General features: G+C 35.7%; 3 protein-coding genes across 5 annotated transcripts; all 3 read right to left on the minus strand.

Annotated features, from left to right (window-relative positions):
• Nucleotides 1-1,305: 1,305 nt before the first annotated feature.
• Nucleotides 1,306-5,333, minus strand: LOC138321694 (SPRY domain-containing SOCS box protein 2-like). Of its 2 annotated transcripts, none has more exons than XM_069265587.1 (5): nucleotides 5,040-5,333; nucleotides 4,543-4,615; nucleotides 3,345-3,482; nucleotides 2,514-2,948; nucleotides 1,306-1,993 (listed from the first exon to the last, which is right to left on the minus strand). In XM_069265587.1, exons 2-5 carry the CDS (start codon nucleotides 4,583-4,585, stop codon nucleotides 1,956-1,958), a joined length of 654 nt encoding a protein of 217 aa, XP_069121688.1. In that variant the 5' UTR covers nucleotides 4,586-4,615; nucleotides 5,040-5,333; the 3' UTR covers nucleotides 1,306-1,955. The 2 variants fall into 2 exon arrangements, with proteins under 2 accessions (XP_069121688.1, XP_069121687.1); XM_069265586.1 differs by having other exon boundaries at nucleotides 5,054-5,331.
• A 1,319-nt stretch (nucleotides 5,334-6,652) lies between these two features.
• Nucleotides 6,653-9,429, minus strand: LOC138321692 (uncharacterized). The gene is made up of 3 exons (XM_069265583.1): nucleotides 9,138-9,429; nucleotides 8,377-8,477; nucleotides 6,653-8,258 (listed from the first exon to the last, which is right to left on the minus strand). Exons 1-3 carry the CDS (start codon nucleotides 9,221-9,223, stop codon nucleotides 7,468-7,470), a joined length of 978 nt encoding a protein of 325 aa, XP_069121684.1. The 5' UTR covers nucleotides 9,224-9,429; the 3' UTR covers nucleotides 6,653-7,467.
• Nucleotides 9,430-14,510: 5,081 nt separating this feature from the next.
• Nucleotides 14,511-17,776, minus strand: LOC138321693 (uncharacterized). 2 transcript variants are annotated; one of them, XM_069265585.1, is made up of 3 exons: nucleotides 17,555-17,776; nucleotides 15,746-15,846; nucleotides 14,511-15,627 (listed from the first exon to the last, which is right to left on the minus strand). In XM_069265585.1, exons 1-3 carry the CDS (start codon nucleotides 17,587-17,589, stop codon nucleotides 14,837-14,839), a joined length of 927 nt encoding a protein of 308 aa, XP_069121686.1. In that variant the 5' UTR covers nucleotides 17,590-17,776; the 3' UTR covers nucleotides 14,511-14,836. The 2 variants fall into 2 exon arrangements, with proteins under 2 accessions (XP_069121686.1, XP_069121685.1); XM_069265584.1 differs by lacking the exon at nucleotides 17,555-17,776 and adding an exon at nucleotides 17,388-17,547.
• Between the last annotated feature and the right edge of the window lie 1,881 nt (nucleotides 17,777-19,657).

Below are 19,657 nucleotides of genomic sequence, written 5' to 3' on the forward strand. Positions count from 1 at the left end.
AAGGCATGGAAATCGTGACCGTCTCGGTCAATCGGCTGTTTACCTGTTGACCTCGAATTGTCATGTTATTACGGACACTCGATTTGAGGCTCTTTCATGTATATGCTTGAAGATCTTCTCAGACTCAGATCGAGTTGAACCTTGGGTAGATTGTTACATGCTAATATTGTCGCTCGTCCTTCTTTTGTTCTAGTATAAAGGTCGTAATGTTGTCTGAAGAAGAGGCTTTTGAAAGCGTTACATTTTATATACCAGATATATACCAGATTTCGGTCTATTTTAAGCAAAGCTTCTTGACCACCTAAATCTATAGTCTGTACATACATAATAATCATAATTATATTTGCGCAAAACTCAAAAACTTGAACTAATGAAATATTGATCACATCCAGTTCTATACCTTATATACAATATATACACTATATGTCCCTTGTTTTAGCTTGCTTATAGTAATGTCTTCAATAACGGCTAGGGTAAAACTTAATGTCACATTTCTTCCAATACTTGTTTATGAGGGTCTTGAATCTGTTCACCGACTCGGCATTTACAATTTCCGAAGGTAGGGAGTTCATGCAGTCGTTGATCACTCTTATTTCAAATGAATGTTTCCGAATGTTAAGCCTCGTATGAGGTTTCAGTAATCTTTTATTGTGTCCCCTTGTTCTGTAATGATCTTGTTTGGTCAGCATGCTTCGGCCTCTATCACTGGTTATGTCAATTTCATTAATAATTCTGAATACTTGTAAAACATCAGCTCTTTTACGTCTGTACTCTATAGGGTTCGCAATCCAGGTTGACGTAATCGGTTTGAATAGGGTAAGTCGGAAAGTCCTTTTGCTAGTTTTGGTGGCCCGACGTTGGACATTTTCTAGCTGCTGAATATCCTTAAGAAGCAATGGACTCCAAACTGTAGTAGCATTCCATATTCTAACTGTGGCCGAATGAGAGATTTATGTAATGGCAGAAACATGTCTTTGTCGAGTGGACCAAAAGTTCTCCTACAAGGTTTTCATTTCCGTTTTCATTAATGCTGATGTTTTGTTTCGATAATAGTTGGTATCTAGTAGTTACCGGTATCCTTTTGACAGATTTGAATTGGTCCAGGAATGGTTCTGCATTTCCATTGCTGTTCACAGTGATTAAGACATTCTTTCTTGAGTGCTGCGGTGTAATTTGTATCATGTGCGTTTAAGGACTATTAATTACGATTCATGGAAAATATTGTCCAAACACTTTTACCTCATAGCGTAATCTCACTGAAGAATACTACTGACCGATGAAACCAAAACAATCAACAAAATCACATCTCAAAGTTTTCGTATTTTATTTAGGAAAAATAAATATATTACAGAGAGCATCGTTATATGTTAAGAGATTCGCGATATTAACACAAGAGTATACGAAAATGGAAATAATAAATTGAAATACAATGTAATAAAGTCAGTGCTTGATAAGGATATTGTTAATGTGTATCTTCTTATCCATTGTTATTAATGATTGTATTAGGGACGTATACTACTTCTGTCTTTTCTTGTGATTTAAGATTTATGACATATGAAATATGGAATTGACATATTGACATTGATTTTTCGATACGCATAATTGGAAGCAACAGAACAGAACAAGTGATTTTATAAGCGTTTGATGTACACCAAAAGAGCCGTATAACGGTACATTGTGGTTGGCTGTGTGACTTTGATGTTGGGCGTCGCTCTCTCCGTGTAGTCTTCAAAGGAAATCTTTACATGCCTGTGATTGGTTCATATGTTTTCCGCTGAGCTGCCTCAAATTTTACTATGAGATAGCCCAGGGGTGTAGAGATCGTAAGTGATCGGAACTCTGGATGATTGAGGATGAGCACGGATAGGACATTGGACAAATAAGAGAAATTAAGTTATGTATTTGAAATGACGTTCTGAGACATGGATGAGACGGTGAAGCAGAAGGACAAGACATCACCTCGTCTTCCGGATAGGCCCCGTCACGATGATACCTGCAAATATAAAGGGACATGGCAAAGTTGTAATCAGTATATGAAATGATATTCAAAAAGGTGTTGAATGGGAGTTAATATAGACATCATGTTAATATACTGACGGTGCTTGACGGGTTTATGCCTTTATTTAATAACAATAACAATAGATAACAATAGGTATGGATTGTTTTAAATCGCCTAAAGTCAATGTAACCTCCGGCTTGTGACGCTAACTTTATTCATCCAAAATTAAAAGTCACTTTTAAAAGAAACATTTTTTCTGATTTTATTTTCTAAATTAAGATATTAGAATCACGTCTTTTTCATTCTCAAAACTTGTGTCATTGGTTTCTTTAACTAGACTCTCTTAGCATTCATCTCGTATTATGTCCATTTCTTGCATTGGAACAACTTCAACACGTTTCTAACTTGCGATTTACGGATATTGTTTGATAATCTGGATTTCATTTGTAATCGCTTACCAAACGGCCATGCCACCAAATGCCCTTAATATCATCTATCAATTCCACCTGCCTACCTTTACCCCTATACACCACGGTAACAGCTGCCCCTGGTGACGTAGCCGATACCATTGGATACAAAGTTTGGCCTTCAATGTCCATATCGGAAAAGGCACTTCCAAAGAATATCTCATCAGCTCCAAATAGCAACTTCCGCTCGGGGATGTCAATATACATGTAAAATCTGTCGGGCATTTTCCATCGACCCGAAGGAAACTTTGATATTTCCTTTCCATTATGAACGGTTCGTGACGTCACAAGGTCAATGCCCCACGAATCTTTTGTTTCTCCAACAAGGGCAACACTTTTGTGTAGGTAAATTGGTGCGTGCTCAGTTGCAATCCCTACACTGGCATGTTTGCCTCTCATCCACGTGGGGAAACCTATCTCAAAGATGTGCTGACCTTTCCGGAATCCTCGACTCCATTTTATACCGTAGGTTGTCTCTGGGTCTGTGAGAGACAAATATAAACAGTTAAAGCATGTCTTTTCTACTCTCTAATATTTTTTTTCCATTCGTGAATGTTTTTTCTTAAAGGAATCCTCATGAAAGGAAAATTTAACAGCATGTATTTCGCCTTCAGAGAAAGCGATTATTTTATGATGATCTATAAAGTCAATGTTGCAAGATGACATTGCCTTTCATTGATGTATACAAAATGATAAAGCTTGAAGAAGCAGAACATTCACAAAAGAGACAGTCTAGTGCAATTATTGTTCAGTTCTTTCCTCTGTAGAATAAGGAATTTGAACAACATTAATAATCTTTACAGAAAAGGAAAACGAAGAGTCATGTGCCCCTTCCCTCGAAAATTTAACGGATACAGCTTGACTTTTCCTTAACCTACTTTTTGATTGGTTGACTACAGTGTTATTGTTAATCCTCCTGAATCTTGTTGCCTTGACGACCAGATAATCGTTCCAGGTTTTGTCAGAGCGAATTGTTGTGGACATCCAGGGAGCGGGAGCCTCATCACCACCGGCATCTTCAGTAAAATAATATTGAATTAATAGACCTGTTTCCATGAAAATGTCTTGTTAAAGGGAATCTTTAACTTATAATTCTCCATAGAAAAACATTACAGATTCTAAGGAAGTGTCCTTTACTTAAGGTGCTTTCCTTAACGTCTATAATACTTTCCTACAGGAAATTTTCAGCTAAGGAATTCCCTTTTAAGAAATGTTCATGAAACTGGATCTTGATTTAATTGTTGGAAGAGATTTGATTGACGTTATCATTAATCCTTCTTCTCTTCTACTTCGACTAAACTGACCATGCTTTGGTATAGAAGACTTGATAACATCGCTATTGTAATGATGCTTATTTAGTGTCTTTCTCCTCCTCTCATCTCTTGTCTTATATAACACTAAACCACGTGATCATACCGATCATGGGACAGTTTTGATGCTATGGCACTTACTTTATTCCGTATTTGCATATTACATAGTTATCTGCCCTTGCAGGTAGGTATTGATTGTGACGTCATGTGTTTTCGAGCGTAACGTCATGAAAAGGACGTGAATTGCGCTCACAAAATAATGACGTAACAATTGATACCTACCCGCAAGGAAGCTAACTCTGTAATATGCAAAGACGGAATAGGTCTCATCAGTGATATTTTTTCTCCAGGAGCTATGGAACTTCTCCTCACAAACCAGACATATGTATTATGTAAACTGTATAGTTGTTATATTTCCCGGGATATAAGTTTAGCGATTTACTGTTAAGAAGTTATTAGCGGAATTTGATGTAGATAAACTATGCTTTATAAGAAAAACCCGCGAGGTATCAAATTTCGTACTTACCGACACCCAATGTGAGTATTGCATACTTACCGACACCCGATGTGAGTATTGCATACTTACCGACACCCGATGTGAGTATTGCATACTTACCGACGCCCGATGTGAGTATTGCATACTTACCGACACCCGATGTGAGTATTGCATACTTACCGACGCCCGATGTGAGTATTGCATACTTACCGACACCCGACGTGAGTATTGCATACTTACCGACACCCGATGTGAGTATTGCATACTTACCGACACCCGAGTGCCATGTGTTTGAGCTGACTACACTGCCCATTCACTTGGAGAAGGCCACACCATTACCATGCTGTAAACGAGATTAGTTCCATGTTATTGGGCTATAATGGTACTGACTTGTCGTCGCGACTATAATCTGTTAGTGTGCGGATATAACCTCACATGGTACCTGTGCTCATATTTTATCTGATAAAATATATACTATATAGAGTTAGTGTGACTTTAGATATCTGTTATCAGACTGGCTAGATCCAACTTCCAAAACGTCACAATCGCAACCAAGGGTTAGTTTACAAGGACAGCATTCATCTAAATTGTTACCAAATTATTGACAATATCTTTACAAACATTTCTCGAAACACAACGAAATTGTCACTATTAAATTATTGTTAACACATGGCACACTATTGAATGCTTTCCATTTATGAATTATGTAACAGTATAATATAAATATGTAAATATATTTGTGTGTATATTGACAGTCGAGCACATACTTCAGTATAATTACCTATATGTGGTTTGCCGCCGCTGCCATGTTGTTCCAGGTTGGGACACGAATACACACTAAAACTGTAAACACTCGGACCCAACAGAATGCTGTTAAAGTCCAGGTGCTAGTCAGGCTACTGTTATAGGACTAGATAAGTATATATACTAACACATATAGACACACTAATACACTAAATACCACTGCATGTCAATACTTCAGTGTCGGGTCAAAGGTCAGGGTAACAAGCATACGTGAACCAGGGCTACAAGAATTGTTTAACGGTTAGTGTTGAAAACAACAAATGTCTTTTTGCATTCGTGCATATGTATATATGCATGTAAATAAATGGGGAAAAAAATGTGGGATATCGTTTCCTTATTTTTTTTTAATTTCTCGAATTTATTTAAAAATTTTATGTGTGCTTAAGCTCACTATGCACTTTATTTCTGAGATTAACCATATATCGGTTAAGCCGGGCTATTTAAATCGATTGCGATCACTGCGAGGTTTAACGCATTGTTAGCTGAACTCCCGGGCTATTACTGGTGAGTTACTATATAACTTCCCATAACTTACATACGCTCATGTGTGAAACGTATTGCAACATAACCTATACCACAAATTATTGAAATACTGAAAGGACTACTGACAATCACGTAACACGATATCTTCAAAGCGAAAGGTGAAGTAGGTTATATTCAAGCGGTCGATATCGATGAATGGATTTTTAACTCATTTATCCCCGAAATACATTTGAACTCTCCGTGTTCTAAAGCTGGAACAGTTCATTATGGATTAACAGAGGTGAATGAGGTAAAGTGAACAAATGAATATGGGAACTTAGCGATTGTTACAGTATCACTTTTATGTATGGAAATACCAGTTCGAGTAAATAATATGAATTTTGATATTCATTGTTCAATAAACCACTTCATATCCCCGTATACAATATTTCGCGTCTTCATTATTTTTTAACATATTGGCGAGTACAAAAATTCGCGATCAAGGATTTTATAAATACAACTTTATAAATACTGTACAGTTATTCGCCGAAGCATTTGAATTCGCGCTCGAGCTCTCTTGTGAAATTCTTTTGTTAATACTCGAAAATTTGTGTCTCACGAAAACAAAGTGGTTAACAGTAATCCGATCAGCAATGCACATTAATGTTTTTTTTCTCTCTCGAAAATTCAGACAGGTCATGTTTGAAGTGCTAGTTAGTATTGATATTGAAATGCTATAAAGAAGACATGTCAAAGTTATCTGTTGTCAATATTTTCTTTTAGTACTTTCTCATAAAATCCACGATGGATTGTTTGAGAGAAGAACTCAATCGGGACCATATTCAGATTTCACATGAGTCACCTACATTAATGAAAAAAAAAGTGACTGCAGACTTTACAAATATCACAGTCATTGCATCTTTAAAATGTCTGGTCGTTATGTCTGATGGAATTCACAGGACCAACGATTATAAACAGCTTTGGTTAATGTGTGGTAATATATATACATGTTAAGGATTCAATACGTTTCTGCCTCTCGTTGGCCGATAATAATGGCGAGCGACAGAAGAAAGACCATAAGGTATACTAGTTAATAAACCTTTTTTTCTATGTTTTATTTTTATTTTCCATATTTCATACATAAATTATACAATACGAAATAGGACATGACATTCATTCACTTATGTAAACTTATATAATATTATTTAATATTTCCCCCTTCACCTCCCCTTCCTTGTTTTCCTCCTCCTATCATCATCATCATCATCAACAACATCACTATAGTAACCATCATATCACTATGATACCAGCTACACTGGTTTAGTAAATAACACAATTAAGTTATTTAAATTTAATGATTTTCTTCGAAAATTTATTTCATTAATGTGTCAATATGTCAAAAATCAAAAATAAAGTGTTGTTTCATTGCAAGTCCCTATTTTAACGCAATACCTCCGGTAAATATAATTATATTCTGTATGCCTATCAATCTCATCTTTGATGCAATTGAACATAACTAATTCTATCAATTTTATAAAAACCTGTCTTCTTTTCCTTTTCTTTTCTGTTTCTAAAATTTATATAAAAATATAATAAAAACGTCAAAATTTTCTTAAAATTGTAAAACGCATCCCTGATTTACAATAGCTCAAAACAAGCTCAGTATAGACAATTTTGTCTTTAATTTTTAACATAATGTGAGTAAAGGCATCATTTCTTGTAGGTATTTTCGAGGTATTTTCGTGTTTTATACCTAGTAAGGGCGTTTTTGCGGTTTAATTTCGCAATCTGAACGTTTTGGCCTTTGTTTTGTCCGTATTTGCAAGATGTATTTTCTCTACGTCTTATAGTTCGCAAAATCCGCAAAATGTATTCGTACGCGAGCATAAGTTAGTAACAGTATTTGTATGAAGGTCATGCTTTACACATTTATAAATTTGAACTTGTTGGCGGTCTCCTTGATCGAGTATCAAACTTAATTGAAGCGACAGCAACACATTTAGATGAAGATTTGTTATAGATAGAAAAATGTATGACTAGTTCGTTCTCTTTATCTTGCCATGTCGAAACCGTCAAATCCTCGCAGGCACGGGATTCTCCGAGATATATAATATCCGACTCTAGAACAGGATGTCGGAGTATATCTGATGTAAAGTTTCTATAGTATTGGGAGAGCGCCGCTTCTCCCGCACCCTCCATACAAAACTGGAAGTAATTTGTCTGGTTTACGTGATTGTTGAAGTCTGTATCACTATGTCTTGTCTTCATTTCCATACGAAAGCATTCTTCAGGTACGTTCTGGTATTCTCGTTTTGTTTTGACTCCATCTTGTAAAAGGTCCAATTTGGCACCACTTTCATTTGCGTACTTTTCTTGAAACCAATCTGGTAGAGGAGTTGGGCGTTTTGTGCTCGTACTCGTCAAGACCAGAGTGGTCACGCATCGGGCAAGTTCCTGTTTGGTATCTGCGCATGACAAGATGAACAGATTGGTCATAGAGGTGCGCCCTATAGCCGCAGCGCGACTTTCCACGTGAAGATTTGACGACAATATGTTTGAAATGTCATGATAAAGATTAGAAGATAGTCTTAGACCTTGACCTACGACAAAAGCACGTGTCGAAGCTGTATCTATATTTTTATGGTCAAAGTACCCGTTCTGTATAGCTAAGGAAGCTGCATGCGTAAAGAATCGGGAAACCGACCATACTCCTAGATGTCCTGGAAAAGAATAGGAATGATATGTCAATAGAACTTAAGTAAGATTAATCCTCTCCCCAACAGGATTCAAGATACAGAAATGATGATATAAATGATTCTACTCAGCAAGCAAAGGTACCTGTTCTATCCAAGTAGGCATGTGGGATTCCACGGAATAGAATCAAGCCACTCCGAGGGGAGACATAGATCACTTTGAACTGGGCAGTCTCGAGGGTATCTCTAAAAGAGAAAAAAAAGACAACAATAGAAATTATACTGCATATCGTCTGTGCAAGATGAGGTAAACCACCACCGAGAATTGAGTTTCTTTTAAATTACTGTTGTTTGTCTTCTGCCATGGTTGAATTGACTTCATGGTATATTATGGTACATTTTTGTCTGAATTCCATCAACAAATTCAGGCATTATAGTAAAAAAGAAAATACAAATGTAAGTGAAAGATTAGAGATGTATATGGCAACCCAATACAGGCGTTTAGCGGGCGTTTGGTACAGTATGCTCCAGGTAAGTAGCTATAGGGGTGTTATAGTAAAAAAACGACACTTGCCCTACAAACTGTTCAGTTCAATCCACTAGGATCGTCTGGAAACAATCGCACAAGAATAATTATCACCGAACACTTCTGCTTTTGTAATCATACCATCGAGGGAGTATTTCTGGGTTAGAAATTGATGTCAACTCGAGAAACTCAAACACAAACAAACAGACGTACCTTACCATATCTAATGATGATGGGACACACACCCATGATACGTTATAAGATCGTGCCATTGGAAGGTTATTACATCGAACCATTCAGTAGTTCCTACACAAGGAAAAGTTCGTAAAGGCTTAGCAGAAGAATATTGTATCCGAGAATACATGATTTATAACGCTTACCTTCCACGATGATACCAAGCACTTTCTGAAGTCATCTTATGATCCGTCGCTGTCGACCCACTTATTGACCCTCTGGCTCTGATCATATAGTCTTCATCTGTCGTCTGCTTTAGCTAAATAACTAGCTTACTGATAGGGTATTGGGTGTGTATATATAGTTACAAGACAGACTATACACGTATGCATTAACATAAACAAATATACATTTCATTAAAATACATTACATTGGTATGTTATGTAATTTTCACCATTTTTATGCCTTAAAATTTTAAGTTTTATATATAATTTCTTTTATTTATGTTTTCGATGTAGATTACTCAAGAGGGTAATAGTGCATTGAGTTCATAGAAGCCAAATAACATTAACTACACGTATCATTGTGATATCTGTATGGTTTCTTTTATCTTTATTTCATGTTCAGAGTTCTATGCAAAGAGGTAAATGACCCAATAACAAAACTTACACTTATTATCTTGATATTCTTATCCTAATTCTTTAAAGCTGAGTTAATACAGATGGTCTCATGATCAGACTGTTTATAACGTAGCGTATAAATTTTGCAGCATCTAAATGTTATTGCCCTTGTGCATTGCTCCGTATCTAAGCAGTTGGATTACTAACTCGTCTGTCGTCAGTATTTACATTTTTAAAGTGACGGGTAGGATTTCATCCTCGTTATCCTTGGTAGTACCTCGAGGTCCTTCAAGGTGTCGACAACGGCTGTAATATTATTTCCAGAGTATCCTTATGTTTGCATTCGTTTTCTGAGAAAAAATCACTGCGACATCTATCTTGCCGTAGATACGTTGCGTCCAAATATAGTTCTAAATGAGACCATGCACTTGATACTTGCGAATGTTTGTCTGCAGGGCTATTGTACGTTTCTATTGGTGATGGAGTCACGCTAAATGGTGATAACCTACACTAACATCAATTCAGTGGGAAGGTTACAAAACGTTACGTTCTACTACCACTGTGGATACATATACCGCACAAACGTTATGGGGTGTCATGTACGTGGTACATAAATTTACGATGGCCGAAAACGGACTGACAGAATTGTGTTACTAGTAACACGTTTTCGTCAGCAAAATATGTACGTACAAATTTTGTGTCAAAAACCTATAGTTATAGGGATGCTATAGTAGTACGTTTTCGTCAACAAAATTTGTACGTACATATTTTGTTGACGAAAACCTGTTGTTATGATAGTAGTAGATTTGGCTGTACACGAAATGTGTACATGACAAAAACGTGTAGTTTAGAAATCTACTGAATCCGTATACCAATTAACATTCCTTTTTTCTGTGATTGATCGTTACACGGTCATATGCTGACTTCACTTGATAAAGGCTTTGAAAGGTCAAAACAGTTTTAAGTTTCCTTTCATTGTATTGTTGTTTTCAAATGCATGAGGTTAAATACATATTCAAACTTAATTCTGAAGGTAACCCGGATTGCTATAGTTACCATATTATCAAATACTTATCCATTCATAGTTTATTACATCCCTGCAACTGCGAATCCGCCATATTCGTATGGTAAAAACTAGATATACCACCCGTAGTAGTAAACCTGCATATATCATGATCTTTTTTGTGTATAAATCAGGTAGGAAAAAAAGGGGGGGGGAGGCTCAATTTAATCTTGACCGCTATAGTTCTAAGAATAGCACTACAATAAGTCTAAATGGGTTATTACTGAGAACGTCTTATACGTTGTGTATCATGACTCATTGCAGTGAAGTAAACATCGCGTTTTGGTTTTGATGCCCTTATCAGGTAAAGTCACCATATGACCGTGTAAGAATCAATCACAGAAAAAAGGAATGTTAATTGGTATATGGATTCAGCAGATTTCTAAACTACACGTTTTTGTCATGTACACATTTCGTGTACAGCCAAATCTACTACTATCATAACAACAGGTTTTCGTCAACAAAATATGTACGTACAAATTTTGTTGACGAAAACGTACTACTATAGCATCCCTATAACTATAGGTTTTTGACACAAAATTTGTACGTACATATTTTGCTGACGAAAACGTGTTACTAGTAACACAATTCTGTCAGTCCGTTTTCGGCCATCGTATAAATTACTCCCAATATCATTTGAAATGTGATTATGTATCGTAATATTAGGTCACGGCACTATTGTTTTCAGCGTCATTAATCAGTCTCAACAAAATTGGTGATTTGTTTTCTTTGTGTAATAATCCTTTAGTGGGCTACATTGGATCAGACTGCACTTTGAATTTATTCTGAATTTCAAGTAATTGGTAGTTTATCATATTCAGTGTACTATTAAATCTTCAAATCCTGAAATTCTTGTGTAATCTTTATCAGTCAAACAGTTTAAAAGTATGTTTGTCGTAAACAGTGGGGTAATTTTTCTTCAAAATAATAATAACAAAAGAAATCCATCATTTCTCACTCATACAACATGTTTTAATCTTCGCTCCATTTTATACTACCGTAAGTTTGGCATTTTTTTTAAAACAAAATGGGATGGTTACTCTTTGGTGTGTTTAAATTTAGCGTTTTCGTATACATGCTTATTGACATATATAGAAGCTTTCACACATGTGACTAAATAAAACAGGTGATAATGTTTCTATCCGGGTTGACTGAATGAGAATACATTGCATTGTCACGGTATGTTTACACAATGTGATTTGAATAAAATTTGCCATCTGTGCATGTTATAATCTATAGCCACCATTTGTATGACAATGTCAAAAAGGACTCGCCGTGTATGCATTTGTAAAGTCGAATCCGGTCAATCCAGCGCTCCTGGTATGCTATAGATACTAGTAAACATAATGGAACAATTATTTGGTAACAGAAATATATATATACACCGAACCCTATAGACTTACTAAACTGAAGTGTACTGTCACGTTTTGCATATTTTGCCATATTTAAAAACAACACATCAACCTCGCGTCATCAGCACTACCTACAAGGTTAGGCCTGATGCATACACACGTTTTATCAAGTAAGTTATGTTCCAGTATCCCTAAAAACTGACATATAAAATATCACAAGTTTACACTGTATCTAGAACCTTAAATAGCGTGTAGATGAAAGATGAATATACTATGCAAATGAACACAAAAATATGTTTTATATGTTATTAAAAGACGAACAAAGCTTTAGTCCTATATTCACATTCTAGTATGTACAGTCAAACCTCGATGATTTGAACTTCGATGAATCGAATTTCTCGCTGTATCGAACTTTTTGTCTGGTCCCGAATTTCTTCACTATATAACATTACTAACTAACCCATGTATGAATCGAAGTTTTATGAATCGAAGTTCTCGATGTATCGAACTTTTTTCATGGACCATTTGTTATAGAATCATAGATAACTGACACATTTTGATTCACATTTTCTTTTGAAACCAAAACAATTTTATTCAATAGACATTTAAATTACAATGTTTTTCTTTCATGTACAATAACGTTTATTGTTTGTTTCTTTTAATATTCAGACAGGTCATTTTCAGTGTTGGTTAGTATTGATAATAAAATGGCCGCGAAGGACACATGTCGCAGTTTACTGCTGTCAATATTTTTTTAAGCATTTTGTCATATAAAATCCACAAAGGATCGCCGGAGAACTCAACTACGCCAATACTAACATTTCACATTAGATAGTTACTCACATAAATGACAAAAAGGTGACTGCAGTCATTGCATCTTCAACTTGTCTAGCCATTATGTTTATGCCTTAGGAAATTATTTGACCAAATATGATAACAAATCACAGTTTTGGTCAATGTGTGTTATATACACTGTACAGTATGTCGACCTCTCTTTGACCGGTAATGATGACACTCGACAGTAGAAAGGACATCATACTAGTTGATTAAAGAGACAATTCACTCAGGCTAATTCTTTTACATAACCAAGAAGCAAAATATAGCATAAATGTATTGTTCTACATTTCTTATGAAATATATAACGTAAAACATTGACAAATTCCTCGACATTGTTAAGTATTTTAATTAATATCGTTCAAATATCAAATCGTTGATCAATACAATTAAGCAGGTCCAATATGGACGCTGTACCCATACCCGAGCAAAGGCACGCACGTTAAACAAATGAACTACATAACCACTGAGAAGGTGATAAAATGATTTTTAGGCAAGACAATTCACCTAACAAGGTAAACACACCACCGTCAGAGCGATTTGAGCAGTTCTGGACAAAAATTGCATTACTCTACGAGCAAGGGACAGGGTTCGGCATACAAGAAGTTTGACCACAGTGTGTAATGGCGGACAGCGAGCGAGTTTGAACATTTCACACACATGTCACCATCATGGGCATTTCATGCATATCACACTAAAACCGACTGATCTAATTTCCATTAGAACTAGTTTTTTTCCGATATATGTACAAATTTTAATGTTCTCTTAGACTGAATTGTCCCTATATCTTTTATGTATCAAAATTTTCATATATGAATAATACTTTACATAACAGAATATGACATTCATTTACTCATGCATATTCATTTAACCATTGATGTCACTAGCGGATTCCAACAAAAATTTGCAAACAAAATTTATTTCATACCCCGATGAAGTTAAAAAAATAGTTACATCAATGCTTATAATTAATTTCTTAGACTACTTGATAAAATAAGTTCAGAGGTAAGCTTCCATTGATTTTCCAATGGATCATTTTTTCTACATCAACACGGCAACTTGCACGACGTCTCTATTGTGACGTCATGATAACGTCGGGTTTTCGCGCCTTTCTCGGATTTTTTCTTCATAGTATATGAAGAAAAATAATCTTTTAATGAAAAAGTAAGATTTAGTATAACAAATAAAATTAATTATATTTAAGGATTAACTTGAATAGATTTTTTATGTTATGTAGATAAAACACAAAAATCTGAGTGCAATCTAAATAAACCGCGAAGCGGTTTATGATGAGAGTACACTCAGATTTTTGTGTTATATCTCCATAACCTCAAAAACCTATTCAAATTAATCCTTATAATTCAATTTACTAAAGATAATCTCTTCAATATCCAAAATTCATTTTGGGACTCTTTTGTCTATGAAAACATTACGACGTCATCTCAGCCAATCAGAACCAACGTTAGAAACGGCGACGCCATTTGTTCCTTTATGGGCTGATAAAGTAAATTTTTAAGCCAATGAAAATGCTCGTAACAAGCAAAATTGAATTATAATTGTGTATTTCCTTTCCTCCTCCTCCTCATTATTATCAACGTCATCAAACATATCATCCAGACACACGTATCATGGTATAGGAGAGTAGTTATATTGGTTATCAATAAATGAATAATATTATAAATCAAGTAATTCATATTATTCATTGTCTTCAAAATATTTTTTTCTTTGTCATGAATGTGTGTATCATGCAAGTAAATTACTTCTTTGCAACTAAATTGGACAATAGTTTTCAATTCAGGTCAAAGGTTCTTAAACATACATCTTTTAAATTATAGCCAAAATAAAAAGGTATAAAGAATACAACAAAACATATAACAAAATCACTGTTTGACAACAGCTCAAAACCAAATATAATGCATATTATTTACGTTCCATTGTCGTTTATGTTCGCAATAATATATTTTGTTACGAGAAGAAAAAAAACTTGTTATAGCAAAATATTATCCCAGAGGTATGAAGGTCATGCTTTACACATTTTATAAATTTGAACTTGTTGGCGGTCTCCTTGATCGAGTATCAAACTTAATTGAAGCGACAGCAACACATTTAGATGACGATTTGTTATAGATAGAAAAATGTATGACTTGTTCGTTTTCTTTATCTTGCCATGTCGAAACCGTCAAATTCTCGCAGGCACAGGATTCGCCGAGATATATAATATCTGACTCTAGAACAGGATGTCGGAGTATGTCTGATGTAAAGTTTCTATAGTAACGGGAGAGCGCCGCTTCTCCCGCACCCTCCATACAAAACTGGAAGTAATTTGTCTGGTTTACGTGATTGTTGAAGTCTGTATCACTATGTCTTGTCTTCATTTCCATACGAAAGCATTCTTCCGGTACGTTCTGGTATTCCCGTCTTGTTTTCACTCCATCTTGTAAAAGGTCAAATTTGGCACTACTTTCATTTGCGTACTTTTCTTGAAACCAATCTGGTAGAGGAGTGGGGCGTTTTGTGCTCGTACTCGTCAAGACCAAAGTGGTCACGCATCGGGCAAGTTCCTGTTTTGTATCTGCACATGACAGGATGTAGAGATTAGTCATAGACGTGCGCCCTATGGCCGCAGCGCGACTTTCCACGTGAAGATTTGACGACAATATGCGTGAAATGTCGTGATAAAGATTAGAAGATAGTCTTAGACCTTGACCTACGACAAAAGCACGTGTTGAAGCGGTATCTATATTTATACGGTCAAAGTACCCGTTCTGGATGGCTAAGAAAGCTGCATGCATAAAGAATCGGGAAACAGACCATACTCCCAGATGTCCTGGAAAAGAATAGGAATGATATGTCAATTGAATCGAAGTAAGATTAATCCTCTTCCCAACAGGATTCAAGATACAGAAATGATGATATCAAATATTCCACTCAGCAAGTAAAGGTACCTGTTCTATCCAAGTAAGCTTGTGGAATTCCACGGAATAGAATCAAGCCACTCCGAGGGGAGACATAGACCACTTTGAACTGGGCAGTCTCGAGGGTATCTCTAAAAGAGAAAAAAAATGAAAGAAATTAAACTGTATATCGTCTGTGCGTGATGAGGTAAACCACCACCGAGAATCGAGTTTCTTTTAAAATACTGCTGTTTGTCTTCTGCCAGGGTTAAATTAACTTCACGGCATAACACTACACATCGACTTAAAGTGATGCGATATGGTATACATGTTTGTCTTAATTCCATCAACAAATACAGTCATTATAGTAAAAGAGAAGATACAAATGGAAGTGAAAGATTAGAGATGTATATGGCAGTTTGGGACTTTAAGCACTAGTCCAATGCCCATGACTAGTAATTTTTACAGCCGGACTAGTGCCAATTGTAGTGAACTAGTCCGATTGGATTAGTGGCTTCCCATTTGATTATTATCGTTAAATGCTACATTTTCAAGGGCGCTGGTCTTCAATTGCATTTTTCAACACATTTTTGAGTACATTCTTTATGCGATTATTTCATTCTGGATGCACCATTTTGTGAGAATTTGCGTTCATGAAAGCATCCAGAATGCAATTTAGGTGAAAAAATTGTTAAACTGATCATGACTGAATTTGAAGTGCTGAAGCAAAACGGCTGAATGTTAAATTTGGACTAGAGATTACATAGACAGACAATTAAAAATTTTGGGGTTTAGTAGGCCAAATGACCAGCAGCGTATATCAATTAAAATACTAACAATGACGTGGGAATTTGTCATATCTTATGTGTTATATGTTTCATAAGAAATGGTAGAACAATACATTTATGCCATATCTTGCTTCTTGGTTATGTAAAAGAATTAGCGTGAGTGAATTGTCCCTTTAAGCACTAGTCCAATGCCCATGACTAGTAATTTTACAGCCAGGACTATTGCCAATTGTAGTGAACTAGTCCGATGGAACTAGTGGGCTCCCCATTTGATAATATCGTTATAAATGCTACATTTTTCAAGAGCGCTGGTCTTCAATTGCATTTTTCAACACATTTTTTTGAGTACATTCTTTATGCGATTATTTCATTCTGGATGCACCATTTTGTGAGAATTTGCGTTCATGAAAGCATCCAGAATGCAATTTCAGGTGAAGGGAATTTATACGGCAAGTCCCCATATTGTGAATTTTGACGTCGCTGAAGCGGTACGGTGGATATTAAGAACGGGATTTATGTTTGTTTTGAACAAAAATAAAAGGTTTAATGCATGTACCACGCATAAAACAATTTAGCGTAAACCTACAAAAAATTTAGAACCCAAAACTGTGCCCGAGTGATTTTTGGAGGCAGTGCTCCACTATGACACATAATGGACCAATTCGTACCCGGCCGAAAGGTATAGTATAGGCCGGGTACGTATATTCGTTCTAGCTCCAGGTAAGTAGGGGTGTTATAGTAAATAGACGACACTCGCCCTACAAACTGTTAAGTTCAATCCACAAGGATCGTCTGGAAACAATCGAACAAGAATAATCATCATGTTTTTGTAATCATACCATCTAGGGGGTATTTCTGGGTTAGATATTGATGTCAACTCGAGAAACACAAACAAACAGACGTACCTTACCATATCTAATGATGATGGGATACACACCCATGATACGTTGTAATATCGTGCCATTGTAATGTTATTACATCGAACCATTTAGTAGTTCCTACACGAGAAAAAGTTCATGAAGACTTAGAAGAAGAATATTGTATCCGAAAATTCGTGATTTATAACGCTTACCTTCCACGTTGATACCAAGCACTTTCTGAAGTCATCTTGTGATCTGTCGCTGTCGACCCACTTATTGACCCTCTGGCTCTGATCAGATAGTGATCATCTGTCGTCTGCTTTAGCTAAATGTTAACAAGCTTACTGATAGGGTATTGGGTGTGTATATATACTCGTGTTATTCTGAGCAGATGTTATTGTATACGCCATACACGGGTGCATTAAACATTAACAAATATACATTTCATTAAAAGATGTTACATTGGTATGTTATGTAATTTTCACCATTTTAAGGTATTTTTCTGGTGACGATTTTGACGTGGACAGATCCGTGTAAAGGGACGTAACTCTTTAGAAACATTACTATGACGTAAAACATTTTAAAAATATCCTTCATTTTCTCACGACATAAATCAAGTTTTATGATTTCTTTATGTTTGCGATGTAGATTACACAAGAGGGTAATATCTAGATCGTGGAGTTCATAAAACCCAAAAAAAAGCTTTAATTATACGTATCATCGTGATATCTGTATGGTTTCTTTTATTTTTATTTCAAGTTTAGAGTTTATGCAAAGAGGTAAATGGTCAAACAGTAAAACATATACTTATTATCTTGATATCCTTATCCTAATTCTTTAAAGCTGAGTTAATACAGATACTGTCATTATCAAAATGTTTAAACCGTAGCGTATCAAATATGCAGCTTGAATAACGGTCATGGTAAGGACAATCTAAAAGTTATTGCTCCTGTGCAGTGCTCCTTATCTAAGCAGTTGGATAACTAACTAGCCTGTCGTCAGTATTTAATTTCAATGGACAGTGCGTTTGATACTGTCATGGACCTCTACTTATAATTTGGTAGCGATGTCCTCCCACGGTCCTCCCACACGGCTGTACCTTCAGCTCTCTCCCGGTCTCACTCATGCCTCTGACAGTACTCTTTAGTCCTAACTCTCGCCCACGCCTCTGACACAGTACCCCGAAGTTTTTCAAGGTCTCGACAACGGCTTTGATATTATAGTATCCTTATGATTGCACTCGTTTTCTGAGAAAAAAAAATCACTGCGACATCTATAATGCCGTAGATACGTTGCGTCCAAATGTAGTTCTAAATGAGTACCATGCACTTGATACTTGCAAATGTTTGTCTGCAGGGCTATTATACGTTTAGACTATTGGTGATGAAGTCACGCTAAATGGTGATATCCCACGCTAACATCAATTCAGCGGGAAGGTTACAAAACGTTACGCTCTACTACCACTGTTGATACATATACCGCACAAACGTTATGGGGTGTCATGTACGTGGTTCATAAATTACTCCCAATATCATTTGAAATGTGAATATGTATCGTAATATTAGGTCACGGCCCTATTGTTTGCAGCATCATAGTCAGTCTCAACAAAATTGGTGATTTGTTTTCTTTGTTTAATAATGCTTTCGTTGGCTACACTGGATCAGCTGCATTTTGAATTTATTCTGAATTTCAAGTAATTGGTAGTTTATCATATTCAGTGTACTATATAAATCTTAAAATCCTGACTCTCTTGTGTAATCTTAATTTGTCAAACAGTTTAAGGATGCTCCACCGCCGACAGAGCATAATTGGTATTCATCATTTGAACAATAGTAGGTGTTTAAACGTGTATATATATGCCTAATTAACACATTAAGTAATATAAAATAATTTATTTTGCTTTTGGTGCTTGCCGAATCAGTACTTCATTTCATACAGGATATAGTGCCACGGAATTTTTTCGGGATGCAATTAATTATTTTTCATATTTTTAAATTGAAGTAAAATTAGAAGCTCAAACTTTTCAACGGTGGTAATGGTGCAAAGTAAGTAACTTTTGTAACTGAAGAAAAATACTAAATCGCCTGCTCCTGTTTTTTATAGTGAAAAAATACCATTTGTCAGCGGTGGAGCATCTTTCAATTATGTTTGCCGTAAACAGTAATGTCATTTTTCTTAAAAAAAAAACAACAAAAAAACAACAACAAAAATTGAAAAACATTATGATAAATCCATCAATTTCTCACTTATACAACATGTTTTAATCTTCGCTCCATTTTATACTACCGTAAGTTTGGCATTTTTTTAACAAAATG

This window comes from Argopecten irradians, chromosome 4, assembly GCF_041381155.1.
Source record: "Argopecten irradians isolate NY chromosome 4, Ai_NY, whole genome shotgun sequence".
Taxonomy (NCBI): domain Eukaryota; kingdom Metazoa; phylum Mollusca; class Bivalvia; order Pectinida; family Pectinidae; genus Argopecten; species Argopecten irradians.

Bases quoted from the DNA above. Each gene is read 5' to 3' on its own strand.
- LOC138321694 (XM_069265587.1), bottom strand. From the start codon at position 4,585: ATGGGCAGTGTAGTCAGCTCAAACACATGGCACTCGGGTGTCG. The intron at 2,949-3,344 runs GTAGGTTAAGGA...TGTCTCTCACAG, and splicing joins TGTAGTCAACCAATCAAAAA to ACCCAGAGACAACCTACGGT. The intron at 1,994-2,513 runs GTAGGCAGGTGG...TTATATTTGCAG, and splicing joins CGTGGTGTATAGGGGTAAAG to GTATCATCGTGACGGGGCCT.
- LOC138321692 (XM_069265583.1), bottom strand. From the start codon at position 9,223: ATGATCAGAGCCAGAGGGTCAATAAGTGGGTCGACAGCGACGGATCAT. The intron at 8,478-9,137 runs GTAAGCGTTATA...TTTCTCTTTTAG, and splicing joins GCTTGGTATCATCGTGGAAG to AGATACCCTCGAGACTGCCC. The intron at 8,259-8,376 runs GTACCTTTGCTT...ATTCTTTTCCAG, and splicing joins TGCCTACTTGGATAGAACAG to GACATCTAGGAGTATGGTCG.
- LOC138321693 (XM_069265584.1), bottom strand. From the start codon at position 17,470: ATGGTTCGATGTAATAACATTACAATGGCACGATATTACAACGTATCA. The intron at 15,847-17,387 runs GTACGTCTGTTT...TTTCTCTTTTAG, and splicing joins TCATCATTAGATATGGTAAG to AGATACCCTCGAGACTGCCC. The intron at 15,628-15,745 runs GTACCTTTACTT...ATTCTTTTCCAG, and splicing joins AGCTTACTTGGATAGAACAG to GACATCTGGGAGTATGGTCT.